The sequence below is a fragment of the Desmodus rotundus genome, chromosome X, assembly GCF_022682495.2.
Source record: "Desmodus rotundus isolate HL8 chromosome X, HLdesRot8A.1, whole genome shotgun sequence".
Lineage (NCBI taxonomy): Eukaryota > Metazoa > Chordata > Mammalia > Chiroptera > Phyllostomidae > Desmodus > Desmodus rotundus.
In genome coordinates, this window is record NC_071400.1 from 19126308 (window position 1) to 19147866 (window position 21559).

The window sequence follows — 21559 nt, forward strand, 5'->3', positions numbered from 1 at the left end:
GGCATACTGTAAGCTTTCCCACTCTGGCACAGTTTGGGCAGGTACAAAAATATGTTTTTCTGTAGGACTCAGGATGTTACAGTGTGATATTCACTTGCGACCTAGAGGAGCATTCTGTGACAGGGGAGGGGATGGGGTGGCCACTTGGCCCCCTAAGCTTCCAAGTGCTAAAAAACTCATTCCAGGATAAGTTCTCTTTTTGCCTTAAATGGGGAACACTGGTAGGTGAGTCTTTTTTTCTGAAAAATAACCTCTGCTGCACAGAACTTACAGAGTTCTTGTAAGCTTTTAGTACTAACAGAACCTTCAAAATAATTCCTTAGGCTCAAGCGGGATCTTCTTGTCCTTGGTGCCCCTTTCTGTACTCACTCCAATGTGACATAGGATTGTTTTTTAGGTAGAGATGTTAGGTGGGGGATTAGTAAGGTTTCTTTCCATTCACAAAGTTATGACTATAAAGAAACAGGCTGTGCCTAGTACTGTATGTAATGCTTATTTCTACACACACACAGCATAACCTTGTTATCTAGTATTTGTACCTTTTATAGTCTGACTACCTGCAGAAAAACTCTCCCATGGGAAAAGAGGCATGACCCTACCAGCCCTTGAAATTCTGAATAGCTACAATTCCTTACAGTTTAAATGGTTAACAAGGTCTGTTTCTCCCACAGGGTTTGCACTTCATCTCTCTCATCACCTTAAAACAATATTAGAGCTCATTAAAATCAATCCAAGACTCAAGAAAGGCAGCCTTCATTTAGGGGATAGCATTTTCCCTGTGTTGTTCTGGAAAATAGCACAATGCTGAGAGCAGGCATTTATCTTGACTAGTTTGCCTCTAATGACTTCTCCAAAGCACAGTGGGGATTCCTACTCCCAGATAGCACATGTATAGCAGGCCCAGGTGAACAAGTGCAACTGCCTACAGACTGCTCAAAATTACCTTAAATATTTATTGACTGCCTACCATGTGAAAAAGCCCTGTTACCTGATTCCTTGTTTTTCCGGAGGTACCTAGAGAAATGATTCTGTGTGTCTCAGACTTCTCACAGTCTGGAGATTGCAAAGGAGCCAGCTCTCTGCTTTCCTCATCTATGGAATGGGAATCTTGGGCTAAAATGGTTGCCAACTGCACCCCACTCTGATGTGCTCAGATCCCATCACTAAGGCTCTCTAATGGGTCCACCAAAACCACAGAATCAGCCCTTCCTTTCACATCCTGGCATACCCAACCATCTCTTACTTTAAACGTTCTGCTGTGGCCAGGCCAGTTGCGCCTTTGGCCTGTGGCTCCTGAGGCTGTGCACAATGAGCACACACACACTAGAGGCTCAATCATGTCTGGAAGTGAGGCTATAAAAGCCAAATAGGGCATCAGCCAAGACAGTGGGCAAGATTTGGGCTCAGCAGTCACACACACCTGACAGATATTCACTAACTATGATTCCAAGACTGTTGAATTTATAGATAGATAGATGATAGATAGAAAGAGAGAGAGAGATGTATATCATTTTATTCTCATTGAGACCCCGTGGTTTCCCCCACATTATAAATGAGTAAAACAGAACCAGAGAGAGTTTATTTTCCCAAGCTGACACAGCTAGTAACTGCCAGGGCTGCAATTTGAACCCAGGTACTCTGGTTTTAGAGTAGCATGGTTGAACAGAAATATAATGTAAGCTGCATTTATAATTTTGAATCTTTTAATAGCCACATTAAAAATGAAAAAAATACAGGTGCATTAAATTTAATAATATATTTACTTTAATATACTGAAATATTATCATTTCAACATATAATCAGTATAAGTGATAATTAATTAATGTGATATCTTATATTCCCGTCAGTCTTGGAAACCTTAGTACATGTGTTTGAAAACACTTAAAACATTTATTTTGGATTAGCCACATTTCAAGAGGCTCAGTAGCCATATGTGGCTGGTGGCTATATTGATTAGAATGGACCCTCTTAATCATCACATTCACTGTGCCTAAAATGAAGGCATTAACACTGGTTTAATGGGGTCTTGTGAGGAATCATCTAGTATAGTACCTGGCACAATGTAATTGCCCTGTTACATCATAGATTTATTAGTAGCTTTTCTGCTGTACTGTTTGTTCATGTCATAATGCCTCTTACCCTCCCTACCACATACCTACTTAAACCTTTTCTATCCTTTAGGGCCTGATTAACTTTCTCCTCCTCCCTGAAGCCTGCCTTGATTACCATAGCACACAGTAAATTCTCTCTTCTCTGACTCATTTTGCACATATTTTATCCCTTCACTATATTCAACCTTTATGCCCCTCCCTGAATTGTGGTTCTGTCTTCCCAACTTAATTCGAAGGTCTTTGAGAGCAGGTGCCCATATACATATGGCTTTCTCACTACTGTTCCCACCCCGCTCCAATTGTGGCAATTTTGGGGTGACTCAGAGTTGGTACTTTGATCATGGATTGATTAAATATCTTTCTTATAATCCAAAGCCAAGCCCCTCAACTCTAGGGCTAAATGAATGCTATATCCCCAACTTCTGCATACCTGTTTCTGAATTGAATGGCATGAAGCTACCAGTTTTATTACTTATTAGTCGAGACCTTGAACATGAAGTGTTTTATACTGCATGTACTTTCCAATAAAAAGATAGAACAGGAACAGTACATTCCCAGGACCAGAGATCCTAACGATGTTCATCTTAAGAGCAAGACATTAACCATGGTAACCCCTGTGGTGGCACCTAGGCATTTACCAAGTCTCTTTCTTGTCCTGTAGGTATTGAAGTTTACCACTTCTCACTCTGCCCACTCTTATACAGGAAGGAAAAGAACCAACCCTTCTCCAAACCCTGATGCCAGTCTTCAGGGGATGACAGTTGGAGGGGGGAATGCCATTTAGAAACATTCAGGAGGCTGAGAGGTACCATGCAGAGAGGGAGAAGTCCCTGGAAGGGAAGTCAGGATGCCTGAGTTTTTTAATCAGTGGCATAGCTGATCTTTATGACACATGGGCAAATCATACCCCTTCTTGGGACCCTAGCTTCCTCATCTATACGCTGAAGGGGTTTTTCTGTAGGAGTTCTTTCTACCTCAAAAAACACACTAAGTATTAATGAACTGAGACTCACAAAATAATTTCAGAATGCAAAATATTTCAGGGGGCATTGTAAGCTGCAAAACTTTTCATGTTGCCAAGCAATTGAGTCAACTCTGGGTAAAGTCTGGCAACTATGGATCATAAAGCTTGGAATTTCACATCTTGTTAAAGAAATTAGTTTTGTCACTGTTTGCAAAAGTCCTAGATTTATGTACTTTGGAGCCTACTGGGCTTTGGGAAGGAAGAGAGCTAGATTTCTTTTTAAAGGAGGTAAATATCACCAGGACTTACTATCTGAAAAAATTCCACATTGGATTTGAATTTACAGACATTAGAAATCCTCTTTTCTTCCTTTTCAATAAAGAAGAAAGCATAATTTTTCTGCTTTGTAAAAGAAGGAGAAGAATGGCATAAAAATTTTCTAGTTATTGAAAGCCCGTTTGTGCTCTGCTTAGTGTCCCCTCAAAATACACAAGATAGGTTAAATTTCAGTTAACCAGAGGGAGGAAATCAATTAATTAAGATGTTAATAAAGATATTACCTTATAAACACGGAACTACTCCCTTGGGTGAGAGAGGAAGAATAGCAGAAAACCACTGCAAAGAGAATTGAATAGCTTGTTTGGTTGGTAAAAGACATATAGCCTCTTCCAAGTTGGTTTGATGTCCAGTATTTGCTTGGAATGATTATGTCTTGTTAAGAACTCTAGTTAATCCATTAAAAGAACTAGTGAAAGTCTTAGTTGTCTTACAGATCAATGGGCTCCCAAGCATTGGTCTTGCTCCCCACATCTCTTGGGTTGCTCAGGAGTGCCTGACCTAACTGTGAGCCCACAGCATCAACTTAAAGAGGAAAGGGAGAGGTTCAGTGTCTGGGTAATTTAGGTCTTCCTAATGTTGTGAAGACAATCAAATGAAATCATGGGTGACATTGCTTTAAGTAACCCTTTCTATGTGAAGGTGGAGTCTCACCATTCTCACCAGATAAAGCATGACTACTAATCCACAAGACCATTTGGACAAATGTACCAAAAACAACACATTCAATTGAGCATCCACCCACTTCAAAGTGGTCCCCTCTCAAAGACCTATGTTTCTTTTATGAGGCTGCTGTCACTGCTGATCACAGTGTTTACAGAAGTCTTCTTTGGTGACTGCCAGTATATGAGTCCTACAAGAAAAGCAGTTAAAATCACAACTCCAGGGCTTGAGGGATTGAATTTTTCCTTTGATTCAATTAACTATACTTCTATTTAATTTGTGCTCATGTATTAACGTTGTTTGATCTGAAAACCATCCTCCTTGCTTTGACCAAGTCATTTACAGGCAGTAGAAGGATACATGCTGTTGGTTTACACCTCATTAACTGAGGATGGAGACCAGACCTTTAACGTTAATGACTATGTTATATATAGCTTCCGCTGTTTGGAGACTTTACTTACGACCACCTACTACTGTTATATTTCTAACACTCGACATTGATTCAAGAACAAGATGTGCAAAGGCTGAACTGAAAAATAATACAACTAAGCTACAGGTATAATAAAATCTTCCCTCCTATTGATTTGGGCTAAGAATTTGTTCCCTTTCTTAAATTAACTTTTTATTGATCACTTCTATGACCTTAACTGGTACAGTTTTGCTGCCCTTCCTCCATAAAAAAATGTCTTTGGTATTTATTCCCCTTTGAGTAATGCAGGAAGAACCTTATTGTGGCCTTTCATGAACCAGTTACCTTAAAGTAAATATTTACAGTGTGATCCTCATAACTTTGCTCAGGCAAATTACTCTGGTCTTTCCTTGGACCAAAATGGGCATCTTTAGGGCTTGTCCAAGGAGTACAATGAGGTGCTCAGACTTGCTCTTGGGAGCTCATTTGGCTTGTCCACACTCTGGGTACTCTCTGGGATCTTTGAGAGACTTTTGATCTCTGAAGCCATATGTGTGCAGCAGTGATTCTCGAACTTGACCATGTGTGTGCATCAGAATTTCCTAAAGAGATTGTTAAAACACAGATTGCCAGGATCAACCCCTGAGTTTCTGCTTCAATAAATGGTCAAGGATGTATATTTCTAACAAGGTGCTAAGTGATGTGGATGCTGCCAGTTATGAGGGTGCAATTTGAGAACCATGTCTTTAGTTTGTTTGTGGAGGTAGAAGTCACAGGTTTGTGTCCCAGGACTAGATTTAGGAAAAATACATGTTCTGGAGTCTGAGAGAACCAGGGTCAAATCTAAGCACCCCTACTTAACTTGTAACATGGCGTTGAGTCAATTCATTTCTCTCTTGAGTCTCAGTTTCTGCATCCTTGAAATGTCAGCAATATTATATGATTCACAGTATTGTTGGGAGTTAATGTGTAACTGCCAGGCACAAGTGCCCCTAGCTCCTAGCTGTGCAATTGGTATAAGGAAGTACAGTCTCTCAACAGCCTAATGTTTCCCTTTCATGAGGGTTAGTAAACTCCTTCAGGCATGGCTTATTTTTTGTACCAGGTAAATAACAAACACAAAAACAGGGTCTACTAAAAACATAGGCCTTCAGCCCAGGAATATTCCTTTCATGTAGAGTGATTCCCAAGGGCCACTGGCCACTTGTAACTTATGGGCAAAATCTTGTCTCTCTTAGGGCCTTGATTTCCCCATCTCTAAAGTAAGGGATTTGACCTAGATGTTTTTGCTATCTCAAAGGTTTCTTCTTGTTCTGACAGTCTAGGATTGTGTGACTTAGAACTTACATAGTCATTGCAAATAAAGTACTGTTAAAATAAAATGAAAAAACATGGTTCTTTTTATCCACTTACATTTAATATCCTTAAACTCCTTAGCCTTTTTTACCAGTGGGATGATGCACAAAAAATCAGGGTCAACTGTTAAATATTATTAGATCTTCTTCATAGCTAGACCTCCTCAAAATATCCATCACAGTTACAAAATGGTATATCTGTTATTTAATAGTGACATCTAGTGGCTTTTCCTTATCAAAGAAAAATATATGCATTTTCCTACCTTATCCTAAGTTCTGCTGCTTTTGCTGCACATGTTCATTCAACAATCTTTTATTAATTACTTATTTTATGTCAAACATTGTACCTGGCTCAGAGGAGCTTATGTTAATAAATGAGGCATGGTATCTGCCCTCCCAGAGTTCATAGTATTATCAGGAAAGCAGACAAATCACTACACAATCTCAGCACATTGTGATAAATGCTACGATGGGAGAATACCAGTGTAACTGGAGCAGAGGAGTACCACAGCAGTTAAATCTTCCCAGGAAGGCCAAGGAAGGTTTCACAGAGGAGGCAATTCTAGAGTTGAGTTTTAAACGAGTTTTCCAGATAACCTACAAAGGACAGACAGAACCCATGCAAAAGAGTGGGTACTACATATACAAAGGGAAGTGTCGTGTAGGATTAATACCTGTGACCAATCTGGAAAATTAATATCATTTTTACACATCTGGGACATAGAATATTGAGCAGAGTTTCTCAACCTTGACACTTTTGATAATTTGGTTGGATAAGTCTTTGTTTGCATTGTAGCATGATTAGCAGCATCCTGAAACTTGACCCAGTAGATGCCAGTAATACCTGCCTCCCAATTGTGATGAGCAAATGTCTCCAGATACTGCCAAATGTCTGAGATTCAGAGGAGGGAAAGGGGAGTTGGAAAACCATTCAGGAAAAGGAGGAAGATGTACAATAGAGATAAGGGTGGAGAGAAAGAAAAGTGGTTGCCAGCTCCCACAAGGCTGTGTCTACCATGTGGAGGAATGTGGACTTCATAACATAGTTGATGGGGAGCCATTGACAGGTCTTAACTAGGGAATGGCAGGTCAGATGTCTGCCGTATGGGAACGTGGAACGGGTTTGAGAGTAGAGTCAGGGAGGTGGACCAGAATGCTGCTGCAGTGATCCAGTATAGAAGTGATGAGAGCCTGACAGCAGGCAGTGGAAAGGATGAATTTGACAGCTATGAAAAACCAGAGTCAGCATGACTTAGGGAAGCTTCAGATGTTAGACATGGGCAAGACAGAGGAGTCAAGGTGGTCCCCAGGTTTCTTGCTCAGACAACTCTTTCATTGGCTGCTAATGTTGTTTCCTCAGTTACTTATCAATGAGAGGGAAAAACTGGCCTAGCCTTGTAGAGGGTAGCAAATCTTTCACTATGTTCAGCCTGTAAAGGCAACAGAAGTAAAATAAAAAATAAAAAAAATGACAATGGCCATTAAATTAACCTAGGTAACTGATGGGGAGTCATGACTTCAATTTAAAGATGTGACTCCTGGTCACCTAAATTAAGTGACATGTTTGGTCACAAGATATTTCCATCCAAATACTGCTAACTGAAACAGGCTGAGTGATTTTCCTGTGGTTGAACTTGGCTCACTACTTTAAAATTAAATGAATCCATTCAGCAGCAATCTCTGGGTTTTTATCAACCTGAAAGGAGATTTCCTGCAACTGCCCCAGACCTCCTTTCACCTGCATTTTGTACTGTTTTGATCCATGCCTGGATATGGGCATTGGAGAAAGGAGTTAAAAGATATGGTGATAATATTGGAGGATATAATCAGAATCCAGGTGTGTTTTGACAAGCTCAGATTTACTCCAAGAGAAATACAGAACCACAGGTAAACTGCATCAGTGTAGGATAAGGTAAATTGGGTTTCAAAATGGCATATGTGTGAATGAAAGAATTTAGTAAACTGTGTGTCAATGGTGTGGTGTGTCTACTAAAAAAGGCCAATGTGATATGACACCACATTAAGAGAAATGGTGTCAGGAGAACCAAGATGGCGGCGGCGGCGTAGGTAGACACACTGCGCCTCCTCGCACAACCAGAACTGACAGAAAATCGAACGGCAAGGAAGTCCGACACCAAGGAAATAAAAAATAAACATTCATCATGACCGGTAGGAGGGGCGGAGACAGGCACCTGGGCGGAGAGGACTCCCATGGCTGTGGTGGGACTGAGACTGGAGGAGTGTGGGACGAACGGGACAGGCAGTCTGACGACTAGCAGACTCTGCGGCCCCACATTCGCACACAGATAAACCATGACGAACGGAGGGGAGCGAAGCAGACCACATAACCCAGGGCTCCAGCAGGGGGAAATAAAGCCTCAAACCTCTAATTGAAAACGCCGTTGGGGGTTGGGGCAGCAGCAGGAGAGACTCCCAGCCTCACAGGAGAGGTCGTTGGAGAGACCCACAGGGGCCTAGCGCATGCACAAGCCCACCCACTCGGGAACCAGCACCAGAGGGGCCCAATTTGATTGTGGGTGGCGGAGTGAAAGACTGAAGTCCGGAGGAGAGAGGAGCAGGCGCCATTGCTCCCTCTAGGCCCCTCCCCCACTTACAGAGTCACAGCACAGCCACCAGCGTTACCCTGGCCTGGGGAACACCTAATGCTCCGCCCCTTTAAGTAACAGACACGCCAAGACAAAAAAAGGCCCAAATGACAGAACACTTCAAAGCTCCAGAAAAAATACAACTAAGCGAGGAAGAGATAGCCAACCTATCAGATGCACAGTTCAAAACACTGGTTATCAAGATGCTCACAGAATTGGTTGAATCCGTTTGAAAACCAGATGGAAAAATGAAGCCTATGCTAAGAGAAACAAAGGAAAATGTACAGGGAACCAATAGTGATGAGAAGGAAACTGGGACTCAAATCAATGGTGTGGACCAGAAGGAAGAAACAAACATGCAACCAGAAAAGAATGAAGAAATAAGAATTCGGAAAAATGAGGAGAGGCTTAGGAACCTCCAGGACATCTTGAAACGTTCCAACATCCTAATCATAGGGGTGCCAGAAGGAGAAGAGGAAGAACAACAAATTGAAAACTTATTTGAAGAAATAATGAAGGAGAACTTCCCTCATCTGGCAAAGGAAATAGACTTCCAGGAAGTCCAGGAAGCTCAGAGAGTCCCAAAGAAGCTGGACCCAAGGAGGAACACACCAAGGCACATCCTAATTACATTACCCAAGATTAAGCAGAAGGAGAGAATCGTAGAAGCAGCAAGAGAAAAGGAGACAATTACCTACAAAGGACTTCCCATAAGACTGTCAGCTGATTTCTCCAAAGAGACCTTACAGGCAAGAAGGGGCTGGCAAGAAGTATTCCAAGTCATGAAAGGCAAGGACCTACATCCAAGATTACTGTATCCAGCAAAGCTATCATTTAGAATGGAAGGGAAGATAAAGTGCTTCCCAGATAAGGTCAAGTTAAAGGAGTTCATCATCACCAAGCCATTATTACATGAAATGTTAAAGGGAGTTACCTAAGAAAAAGAAGATAAAAAATAGGAACAGTAAAAATGACAGCAAGCTCACAGTTATTGACCACACCTAAAACAAAAACAAGAGCAAACTAGGCAAACAACTAGAACAGGAACAGAACCATAGAGATGGAGATCACATGGAGGGTTGTCAATAGGGGAGTGGGAGGGGGAGAGGGGGGGAAAGGTACAGAGAATAAGTAGCATAGATGATAGGTGGAAAATAGACAGGGGGAGGGTAAGAATAGTGTAGGAAATGTAGAAGCCAAAGAACTTATAAGTATGACCCATGGACATGAACTATAGGGGGGGAATGTGGGAGGGAGGGGCTGGGCAGGATGGAATGGAGTGAGGGGGGGGAAATGGGACAACTGTAATAGCATAATCAATAAATATTTTTTTTTAAAAAGAAATGATGTCAAGAATGAGGGAGGGGATAGATTTTCTCCACTTGCTGGTTGTCGGATTCTGCCTGGAGGACATGTTTCAATAAAGTGGGATACATTTAGAGGCAAACAAGAGGACAGTGAGACGACTCAAAGCTGTGTGGAGAATAGTCGAAAACCATATTTAGCATAAAGAGGAGAAACCTTGAGGTATTAAATGTTGTCTTTTATTTTATTTCTTTAAATTTATTTATTCGTAGAGAGAGGAGAAAGGAGGGAGAAAGAGATGGAAAGAAACATTGACATGATAGAGAAACATCAATCGATTGCCTGTCAGATGTGCCCTGACCAGGGTCTGAATCCACAACCCAGGCATGTGCCCTGACTGGGAATCAAACTGGCGAACTTTCACTTTGCGAGTCGATGCCCCACCAACTGAGCCACACTGGTCAGCACAATGCTGTCTTTTAAATACCCAAAGCCACATGTGTGGAATTAAAAACCAATCTCTAAATAGGTCCTCACAGTCTGAAACTACCACTTTTTGCTGACAACTCCACATATTTATCTTAGCTCAGATTGCTGAGTATTAGATCTGTGCATTCAAGTCTCTCTTCAAATGTCCTATAGGTACTTCAAAACTTCTACCAGAGACCTGATAGGCATCCTTAACTTCTTTTCCTTCCTTTCACCTGCATTCATTTTGTCACCAAGTCTTGTTAATTCTACTTCTCAAATATTTCTCTAATCTGTCCACGTTCATTGGCCATGTTATCTTTTTTCTTGATTTTTTTTATTGTTGTTCAATTATACTTGTCCCCATTTCCCCCCATTACTCTCACCTGCCTTATCCAGCCCCCACCTCCCACATTTAATCTCTGCCCCCCGTTGTCTGTTGTCTTTGTCCATGGGTCCTTTATACATGTTCCTTGACTTGACCCCTCCTCTTCTTTCCATGTTATCTCCCTCCCTCCTCACCTCTAGTTACTGTCAGTTTGTTCTTTATTTCCATGTCGATGGTTATATTTTGCTTGCTTGTTTGTTTTTTTCATTAGGTTCCACTTATAGGTGAGATCATATGGTATTTGTCTTTCACCACCTGGCTTATTTCACTTAGCATAATATTCTCCAGTTATACCAGGAAGACAAACAACCCAATTAAAAAATGGGCAAAGGACCTGAACAGACACTTCTCCAAGGAGGACATAGAGGGCCCAGAGACATATGAAAGGATGCTCAGCATCACTAGCCATCAGACTGATGCAAATTAAAACCACAATGAGATACCACTTCACACAGGTCAGAAAGGCCATCATAAACAAATCAACAAACAAGTGCTGGTGAGGGTGTAAAGAAAAGGGAATCCTCATGCACTGTTGGTGGGAATGCAGACTGGTGCAGCCACTGTGGAAAACAGTATGGAATTTCCTCAACAAACTAAAAATGGAACTGCCTTTTGACCCATTGGTCTTGTTTTCTATGGTAACCTGAATTAATTTCCCTAATTCCATCTTCACACACCATACACAGTGATTGTTCTAAAACACAGATCTCTTCATGTCACTTCCCTGCTTAAGATATTTCAAAGGCCTCCCTGTTGCCCGCAGAAATATAAATTCTTAAATATGGCATCTGATGCCTTCTGCAACCAGGTTCATTGCTACTTTTTTATGCTCAATTCCTGCCACTACTGTAATTCCTAGTAAGATGTTTTTAATGCACTTCCTTCACTCACAACAGTCTAGTTTATGCCTCTGTGTCTTTGCTTATGCTGACCTTCCTGTCTAATCTTTTTTTTTTCTCTTCTTGCCTCATCTAATTCTTGTTTTTCAAAATAAAGCTACAGAAACTCTTCCTCTATTGTGAGGTTAGCCTAAGAATCACTGCAATTTGCTTTCATTGTGCCTCGTACTTGCTCTAACATTAATGGCACATTATATTGAAATGCTCTTCTTAGGTTCCCACCTCTTACCCCCATCAGTGTCCCCCGTGGCTGTCACATTAGGTGCTTGAACTGAACTGACCTCTGGAAAAGGCACAAGTCTCTGTTCCCTTAAGGTTGGGCTTTCATATCCTCATTTGCTGTGGGTAGGAAGACTTTTCCTTTAGCACTTCTGTAACACCTCTTTTCTCAGAAGAATGACTGTCCTGGATTCTTTGCCCAGCTAAACCTCCCAGGTATTATCCTTACCTGCCTTCCCAATTCCAATCCATTATGCAATTCAGGAGGCCACTGGACACTCCCAGAGACCTGCCTTTCAGCAGATACTCCTTTTAACATATGAGATCATTTTTCAAGCAGCATCAAGTATTCCTAGCTGTGTAAGTCTAGGCCTCCAGGCCTCGTTTTCCTGGAAGAATGTGACTATTGGCAATCACTGAATCTCCAGAGCTACTGTCATCTGAATGTAGGGTAAATGTTATCGCTGGGGCAGTGTGTGTGTGTGTGCACACATGCATATACACCTATATGTAGGCTCCTCTAATTTCTCTTGCTGCCATAATAAGCCCTAGAGACTGAGGCTGCCAACACTGGTCTGCCCTCATCTCATATGGGCACTAGGGATCTTCAAGTGAAATAAGTCATACATCCAGAACACGAGAGACTCTCTGAATGGCTAGCTCTGCCTTTCTGTGGTGCTTGTTTTCTCTTTCAGTGTGGGAATGATACTTACAAATTATTGGTCCTGACACTAACTCTGGTGGTTGTGATCCATCTGCTCTGAAAGATAAGGAAGAGTTGTTAGAAAGGAGAGCGTCAGACTGGCACTGGGCTGCACTCTAGGACTCACCAGAAGATGTCACTGTAGGCTTAAATCAGTAAAACGTAGGACTGTTAGCTGAGCATGAAGGTGGCTCTACTATGGTGCTTTAAAACACTCAGCAGACCCTATTGTATTGCATAGTTGGAAAAAGTGGTTGAAAGATTAATCCGAATGTGTCACTGAACTTCATAAATTTCTTTTTTTCTCAAATAATCAGACTAATTGCCACTAATCTATTGCCTGAGGCCTAGCATAAAGGCTTGATAAATATGTACTGAATAAATGAATGAATGAGTGAATACCAAAACTAGGAGTAGAAGGTAGAAGCCCATGGGAATAGTAGTAACCTTTGTTGCTAAAGGCTGCTGGGTAACAAAAGCTGCTACTCATTAACAATGCATCTTTACTGAGATGAATTTTACTGGCACCAGCTAAGTCAGGCCCTAAGAAAAGCAGTGACCCATTCATTGTTTAATAACATGTTATTTAGCTTTTACATCTTTGTGTATTTTTCACTTTTCTTCTTGTGATTGATTTCTAGTTTCATAGCATTGGGACCAGAGAAGATGCTTGATATGATTTCAATCTTCTTAAATTTATTGAGACTTGTTTTGTGTCCTAGTATGTGGTTTATCCTAGAAAATGTTCCATGTGCTCTTGAAAAGTGTATAAATCCTACTGCTTTGGGGTAAAATGCTCTGTAGATATCAATTAAATCCATTTGATCTAGTGTGTTATTTAAGGCCCCTCTCTCCTTGTTGATTCTTTTTGCAAGATCTATCCATTGAAGTCGATACACAATGGAATATAATCAACCATAAAAAAGAAGAAAGTTTTACCTTTTGTAATAGTATGGGTAGATCAGAATAACATTATGCTAAGTGAAATAAGCCAGTCAGAGAAAGACAAACACCATATGATTTCACTCATATGTGGAATCTAATGAACAAACCGAACAAGCAAAATGGAGACAGACTCATAGATAGAGAGCAGGATGACAGCTATTGGTGGGTTAGGGAGTGGAAGGGTCAAGCAACAAAAAAGGACTCATAGACATATAATAAAAATAAATTTAAAAAAATAAAAATTACAGCCGCACCCCCCCCCCAAAAAAAAGAAAGAAAGAAAAGCAGTGAGATAGGTGAAGGTGGCCTTGGCCCCCTGTCTATCCTCACTCCCAGGTGCTTCTGTGTCCATGCTCATTTATTCCAGAAAAAAAATATTTAAGATGATTTAAAAATTCTTTTATGTGATTTTTGCAAGGCACATAGGAGATTATCCAGAGTTTTTATATGATTGGTCATACCCTTCTTTGTTTCTAACTTCTCCAGAACAGTTAATTAAATAAGCAATTAAAGGAGTTACTGAGATTCTGCTTTGTACTAGGTATAAAGGCCAAGGGACAAAGCTGGGATGGATGGGAAGAGAGTTATAGAAGAATAGCACAGAACCCCTGTCCTGGAAACATACTTTAAGCAGAAATACAAACATGTAATTGCAGTTCAGTATCAAAAGTGTTTTAACACAGACTAAGTGTGGAAGTGCTGTGTGACACAGGGAAAAGGTGATGACTAGCAGCAAGGGTTGTGATAAATTTTTTTCAGAAGAGAGATAGTATTTGGGCTGCAATATGAATAAGTAGATTTTTCCAATGAAATAAAGAAGGTCACACCCACCACGTAGAGGAAACACCATGCACAGAATAGAAGCCCACGGGAGAGCTCCCAGGGTACCCAGTTGCTCAAAGCCCAAGACTGAAGAAATGTTTCCTCAGAGGACATCAGCCCACATAGTCAGTTGGGCAATTGAATTAGTTCCTTTGGGCTCCTCATGCATGTGCACAGAACCACCACTATCTCAGATGGAAATGAAAAACTTCAGAAAAAGCTGCAAGCCATTCCCCAGGTTTTCTTTAAGGAACTAAGTGTTAATATTCAGAGTTTATTGTTCTTTTCCTTCCATAATATGCTTTTCCATTACCTTATCTTTCATCCACTGAACCTGAGTATAAACTCATTTCTTATTAAAAGCTCACCCCAAGATTATTTCTCCCCTTGTGTATATCTGATCACATCAGGGACCTTAATATTTCTGGGGTGTGGTGCTTGTATGTGCACCTGCTGTGTATGGAGGGTGTGATTGTGTGATTTAAATATTTGGTAGTTTGCTATTTCATCAAATAATTTTTATTACTTGGCAGTTTTAAAGTGAACATAGCCACACAATTAAGCCTCCGTTCTTGCTGGCATCCATGTGTCCTTTCGGTGGGTAAAGAAAAGGGGCATTTTGATACTGATAGAGTTAACTTTCCTATCCTGGGAAAATTATGTGAGCGAAGACTGAAACCAAGGTAGTTGCTTGCATATATGCCATTGACAAATACCATATCTATTTCAGTCAGTGCTTAACCACAATGTTTATTTCTGGAGGTCCTGAGCTGTTCTGCCTATCTCTACATTCCAATTCCGTAATGATGAACCATGATGTTATGGCAACAGCCAAAATCAAAGATATCACATCAGACATTCTATCAGTGAAGTTTTGTCTTTTTAATAAGATATCCTGATTAGACTGGATATTGCAGATAAAGTATTTGTATACCTAGTGAGAAAGATTAGAATTTGTGTTCACTTATCAATTCCATGTCACTTCAATAAAATCACTTCTACTGAGTCTTCATTTCATGATCAGTGGGGATTTTGGGTCAGGGTATGAAATAAAATGGTTGCCTACTTTGCAAATGGGGTTGTTCAAAGGATGTTGTCATTGGTTGGAGAGAGAGAAACAGAGCACAAGGGGGAGGGTGAAGAGGAAAGGGGGAATGAAGGACAAGGCCAATGTCTTAGGCCTAAACTTTTCATACCAGCAAGTTGGGTAAAAGGATTAGCTATCTGGACAGGCTAGTGAAACACAGAGTACAGCAAAGTTTACAGGACAAATGCCACCAGATCTCCATCATTCCCCCTTTTGACTTCCTTACTGGCCAGTGAACATTGCATATCCCATGGCCCTCCCTGTCGCCACTTATATCACCCACATCCTTGACTATTGGTCTTTGTACTTTTTCCATAGAAACTTCCACTATATCACCATCCTCCGAGACCCAGTATCCCGGTACTTGAGTGAGTGGAGGCATGTCCAGAGAGGGGCGACATGGAAAGCATCACTGCATGTCTGCGATGGAAGGCCCCCAACCTCCGAAGAGCTGCCCAGCTGCTACACTGGTGATGACTGGTCCGGCTGCCCGCTGAAAGAGTTCATGGACTGTCCCTATAATCTAGCCAACAATCGCCAGGTGCGCATGCTCTCCGACCTGACCCTAGTAGGCTGCTACAACCTCTCTGTCATGCCCGAAAAGCAAAGAAACAAGGTCCTCCTGGAAAGTGCCAAATCGAATCTGAAGCACATGGCATTCTTTGGCTTAACTGAGTTTCAGCGGAAGACTCAGTATCTGTTTGAGAAAACCTTCAACATGAACTTTATTTCACCATTTACCCAGTATAATACCACTAGGGCCTCTAGTGTAGAGATCAATGAGGAAATCCAAAAGCGTATTGAGGGGCTGAATTTTCTGGATATGGAATTGTACAGCTATGCAAAAGATCTCTTTTTGCAAAGGTATCAGTTTATGAGGCAGAAGGAACATCAGGAAGCTAGGAGGAAGCGTCAGGAGCAACGGAAATTTCTGAAGGGAAGGTTCCTTCAGACCCATTTCCAGAGCCAGAGTCAGGTCCAGAGCCAGAATATGAGTCAGAATCAGAGTCAGAAGCCAAATCTGAACGTAAATCAAAATGTGACCCAGAATCTGATTCAAAATCTGCTTCAGAATCTGACTCAGAGTTCAAGTCAGAATTCAAGCCAGAAAGAGAATCTGGAAAACCAGAAACAGAACACAGGCCAAGAGCAGAGCGATAGCAACACCAGCAATGGCACCAATGATTACATAGGCAGTGTAGAGAAATGGCGTTAAATGGCCAAAGGCTTTTGCACACTCCTCCCAAAGCGCCAGTAAGAATATGGCTGATTTGAAAATATGAGAGTGTTCAAACATATCTTGCTTCCCTAAACTTGGAAGCTGAAAAAAGTTAAGATGTTGCCTTTACAGTTGCCTTTCAATTAAATGTAATACTGTGCATGGGTATAACAAATTCCAATATGTAATTAAATTGTCTTTTTTTTTTGGTTTGTTGGAATATTTATAAAATCCAAAAGCCAAATCAGACTCACTAGATGTTGCTCTTTAGATGTATTAAGAGGTTCTTAAATTACTTATATAAACAAAATGAAAACAAAATGGGGCCATTTAATGTCACTAAAAATGGACTTTAAATTATTTATGATACACGATTAAAACTCAATCTTACAAGCAAATTTTTTCAGGGGTAAGCATGAATATAAACATTTTAAAAAAACTAAAATTAAAGACACAACCTTTTATTTTCTTCTGATTTTTAACAAGGAAGCTATTTAAATAGAATAAGAAGTGATGGTAAATTTTACCAAACTGCAGAAAATGAAAAATTTCTCTCCCAAACATGGGTAGTTTTATGTAAAAATATTGGCTTTTCAAGTAGAACAGGACTCATATCTTGTTACTTAAGAAATGTTTGAAATTTTAAACTTTTTCTACCTTCTAGTCCTTAAAGGTTTTAAACAGGGTGTATCTCATATTAATAAAACATTTTTTTCTAAATGGAATACCAATGGAAAGATCTGATTTCCAGACACTTTCTGGGCACTGTAATTTCAACACTTCTGGAATCTTTTTGGCGCTGCTTCTCTTTCATTTTAAAGCTTCTGAGTTGTGCTCATTCCAAATTAATCCATTTATAGAATCTTTCTTCATCATCTAAATGGTGTGTTGCTGAATTTATTGTGATATATAACCCTGAATAAAAGTCAGGATTTTCTATAGAATTGTCTTATCAATATTTGTGTTGTGAGGTCCTTATCAAGAAACTCTTGAACAGGATAATGTGTCTACAAATATTGCTGAAGTTATTCTTTATCAAGTAGAATTGAACCCAAATGTGAATTAATTATTATTTACTCTTTGTACATTTTTACTGTGATGTTTCCAGTTGGGCTGGCTATATGTAGCCCATTAATTCTTTTTTGTTTTGACAGATTGTAGACAACTACAAGAGAAAAACATGGTAGAATATGCATTAGGATAGCCAGAGTTATTCACTAACACCAAAAGCTGTACCTCAATACTTTGGGTTAACCCTCTACCAGGTTTTATTTTAAGAAAGAACCAAAGGAAACACTGTGCTGCAGTGAGGTTAAGTATCAGCATAAAAGTTGAGGAAGATGATTTTGTATTGTTAAGTCTATACATAAATACTTTTAGGGTACTGAGTATGAATTGAGAAGGGGAAAAAAGTACATAACTCACTGTGCTATGAAGCATTGTAATTTTAGGAAGTTTCCATTTTACAGATTTTGCTGTACTTTTTAAAGAACTTACACTAACCCCCTGGCTGTCAATCAAAGAAGGCAATGGGAGTGGCATTTATGTTTTCAAGAGGGCCATGCTTAGAAGTGTGACAATAAGTCATATCTTGTACAGTTTGCTCATTTGCATGATCTCATTTCATCTGTAATAATATGGCCACAAGCTGGACAAGAAACTGAGAATTTGAGTTTAAAATTAAATTTTCTTGACTCTGAGTGTAAATCAAAATATCTAAGTTTTGCTTTGTCTGACAGTATTGCAGTCCTGGGAATTCTGAGAGCTGAAAAACTGAAAGGAATTTTTTAAAAACACACCTTGAAATGAAAGTGTTTTAGAGTGAAACTATTTTGTGTACATTGTGTTTTTAAAATAAAGATTCTGTAGATCACTGTGGTATTTCAATATTGTTTAGTTTTAATTGATAATGTTTGCTCCTTAAACTGATAGTTACAATTAGAAAGCAGGATGAAGCCTGAGCCAGTGGAAAAGCTTGTTACAGAAAATCATTTTGTGTTGTTGCTGTGGTGTGCATGATTTGCGGAGATTAAGTGCATTTTTTCTCTCTGTACTGATTATTGTATATAGGGGATGTTATAAATATACTTTTTTGTCAGCATCATGTCATTCCCATGATTTTAACTGTAAACATCTGTCCAATGGTGTAGCTTTACAAACCATTCACTGATTTTGTGTAATTTAACAAGAGATATGAAATAAAGTTTAAATTGCAGGCTCTGAGTAATTTCATTATTTCAGTTGAGGTTTGCAGCCTCTAGACATTATGACTTCACAGACAGAATTCTCTTTTCTCAAGTTTTTCTTTTTCCTCTAGGCCACCAGATACGGAAATGAGACAACCCATTCTAATCTATCCCACTAAAATGGCCTTAGATTTGGGTGCTTCCCTCTGGGAATCCATACTCTTTCTTCTTTTGAATGAAACAAAGTTGTCAATGAAAAACAAAAGTTCGCCATGTATTTTAATCAGCTTGAAGTATTATAACAAAAAAATACCACAAGCTGAGTGGCTTATCAACAAAAACTTATTTTCCACAGTTCTGGAAGCTAAAAATCTGAGATCAAGGTGTCAGAATAGCAAAAAGTAGCTAGCTGTATGGCCTCTTTTTATAAGAGGATGAATCCCATCTCTGAGGGTTCCAAACTTATGACATAATTACCTCCCAAAAGCCCTACATCCAGATACCATCACATTGGGATTAGGGTTTCAACAGGTGAAATTTGGTGGGACACAAACATTTAACCCATTATATTATGCAAATGAATTTGTGTTTTATTTTAAATTTTATGAAAGTAGATACTTGAGTGTCTGAGAGCATGCAGGAAGAAAAATAGCACTCCTTATTTCTTATCTAGCCCTTGTGTCCACAGAAGAGAGGTTAAAAATAAGCAAAAAATATTGACTTTTAAAGTTAAGGAACAAAATGCACTCTAATTATATCCAATGTATATATTTTTATAAATTTGTGGTTAAGACTATAGGGGAGATGATTTGTCCTTGCCCTGTTCCAAAGAGAATTTAGATATCAGTTCCATGGGATTAGAGGGAAGAAAGCTACAAATTTGGGGGAAGGGTTGTTAACTATATTCAACCTGTATACTATTTATACTTAGAAAGTTTTGCCTATCAACTATTTATTAAGTAATAATTAGGTAGCCAAAAGTCTTGATTGTATAAGGGTTGCACAAAATCACTTGGGAGGAATGGTGAATAGGAACGTGCATGCCAAGAACTTAAAATTTAGAAAATAAGGGCTGTTTCCCTTTATCCTTGAAGAGGTTGCTCTTGGAGAGCTGGGCTCTCTTGCTGAAGTGGGGCACAGGTAGAAGGTCTGCACTGTGCTTCAGATCACAAGTTCAGGGTTGGCTATTAAGTAAATTGGCTATTGATGTGGTCCAGAGAAGCTATAATGAAGAAATAACTCATTGGTCCAGTTCCCAAGGACTTAGGGTTCTCAGGAGGAGTTATAACCAAGTAAGAGCAGGGCTATCTTTGAGAGGTGGAAGGTCTACAAGATCTGTCACTCTTGAAGGGATAATTTCCTTCCATGAGGTGGGTGAAGAAGCATAAAATCATCACATGACGGGTTTGACGCAACTACAAATTCTCCATACCTGCGACACAAAAGAGACCAAAAGAGCAGTGGAGGGTGGTGACGTGCAACCCACAACTTTCTTTCCCTATCCGAAGGAGGAGTTCCTTCTATCTCAGTGTTACTAAGGATTAAACTATACAAACAAACAAAAACCAGATATTTGTAAAAAGTCTAACAGGACACAGTGTATTCTGTGTCCAAATGTAACCCCATGGGAATGTAGGATAAGGCAATCCTAACTAGACAAACACCTGAAAAATTCTCAACTAAATTTATAACACATCAATCATACCTTCACGAATGTTCAAAACCCACAGAACTGCCATAGAATAGTATCCTGAAGACAAAATCAGTTTTTTCTTAGTACAAGAAACACTGTTCTGAGTAGCTAGAGCAGGGGTCCAAAAACTATGGACCTGGGCCAAATGCAGCCCTCTTCCCGCTTTTGTAAATAAAATTTTTTGGAACTCAGTCTTGCACATTCTTTACATATTTTCTGTGGCTGTTCTCACACTACAGAGGCAGAAATAGTTGCAACAGAGATCTTATGACCTGAAAAGCCTAAAATATTTGCTTTCTTTCCCTTGAGAGGAAAAAAAAAGGTCAACCCTTGAGTTAGAGAGCCAATCAAAACTTCCTAAGCAGTGAAATCTTGGCAGAGTTTATGATAATCCCGAAGTCTGAGAGAATAAAGAGGTGTGGTTCAAACAACACACTTCCCAATAACACAACACAAACAACATTTACTGAATACCTGTTACAATAATGTCACTGTATTAGGCTTCAGAACAGGGAAGACTGATCTTTTCTCTGATGATTATGGAAATCTAAACCAAATGTTGTGTCAGAGAGTACAGTAAACTGCTCAATCAGTGTGTGTGTTTAATCACATGCTTGTAAAAATTAAAATAATATAGAAGTATGCCAAGTGAAAAGTGAAATTACCTACACAACTTTCACGCTCCCAAAATAACTAGTGTAATTATGTGATTTCTTCCACACTTCATTGTCTTATTCACATTCAAATCTAATATCTCTTCTCCTTTCCAACCCTCCCCCCTCTCTCTCTTTCTCACACACAATATTGAAAGCAGAAATAAAAACATGTTGTTGTCATTGTTACTCAATTTCCTTTTTTTAAAAAAGATCAAAAGTATATTATGCTTTTTTCTAGAATTGGAATATAATGATGGTATACCCTAAGCCCCCAAACTGAGTACTGCTGATGTTATAGGTTGAAAGTATAGGCCCTGGATCCATATTGCCTGGGTTTGAATCCCAGCCCCACTGCTTACCAGTTTTGTAACCTTAGGGAAGTCACTAATCTCTCCATGCCTCAGTTTCCTTACCTGTAAGTGGAAAGAATAATAGTTCTGTCAGAGGGTTGTTGTGACACTTAAATGAGTTCATATTTGTAAAGCACTTAAAATAACACTTGACAGAATAAGCCTCATATGTGCC

General features: G+C 39.7%; 1 protein-coding gene across 1 annotated transcript in view; it reads left to right on the forward strand.

The window, feature by feature from the left end:
• Positions 1–18711, forward strand: part of HS6ST2 (heparan sulfate 6-O-sulfotransferase 2) — a 334044-nt gene extending 315333 nt beyond the window's left edge. The window contains exon 3 of the mRNA XM_053917368.1: positions 15599–18711. Coding sequence (XP_053773343.1) covers positions 15599–16496 — 898 coding nt within the window. The 3' untranslated portion in view covers positions 16497–18711. The remainder of the gene's footprint in view (positions 1–15598) is intronic.
• The last annotated feature ends 2848 nt before the right edge of the window (positions 18712–21559 follow it).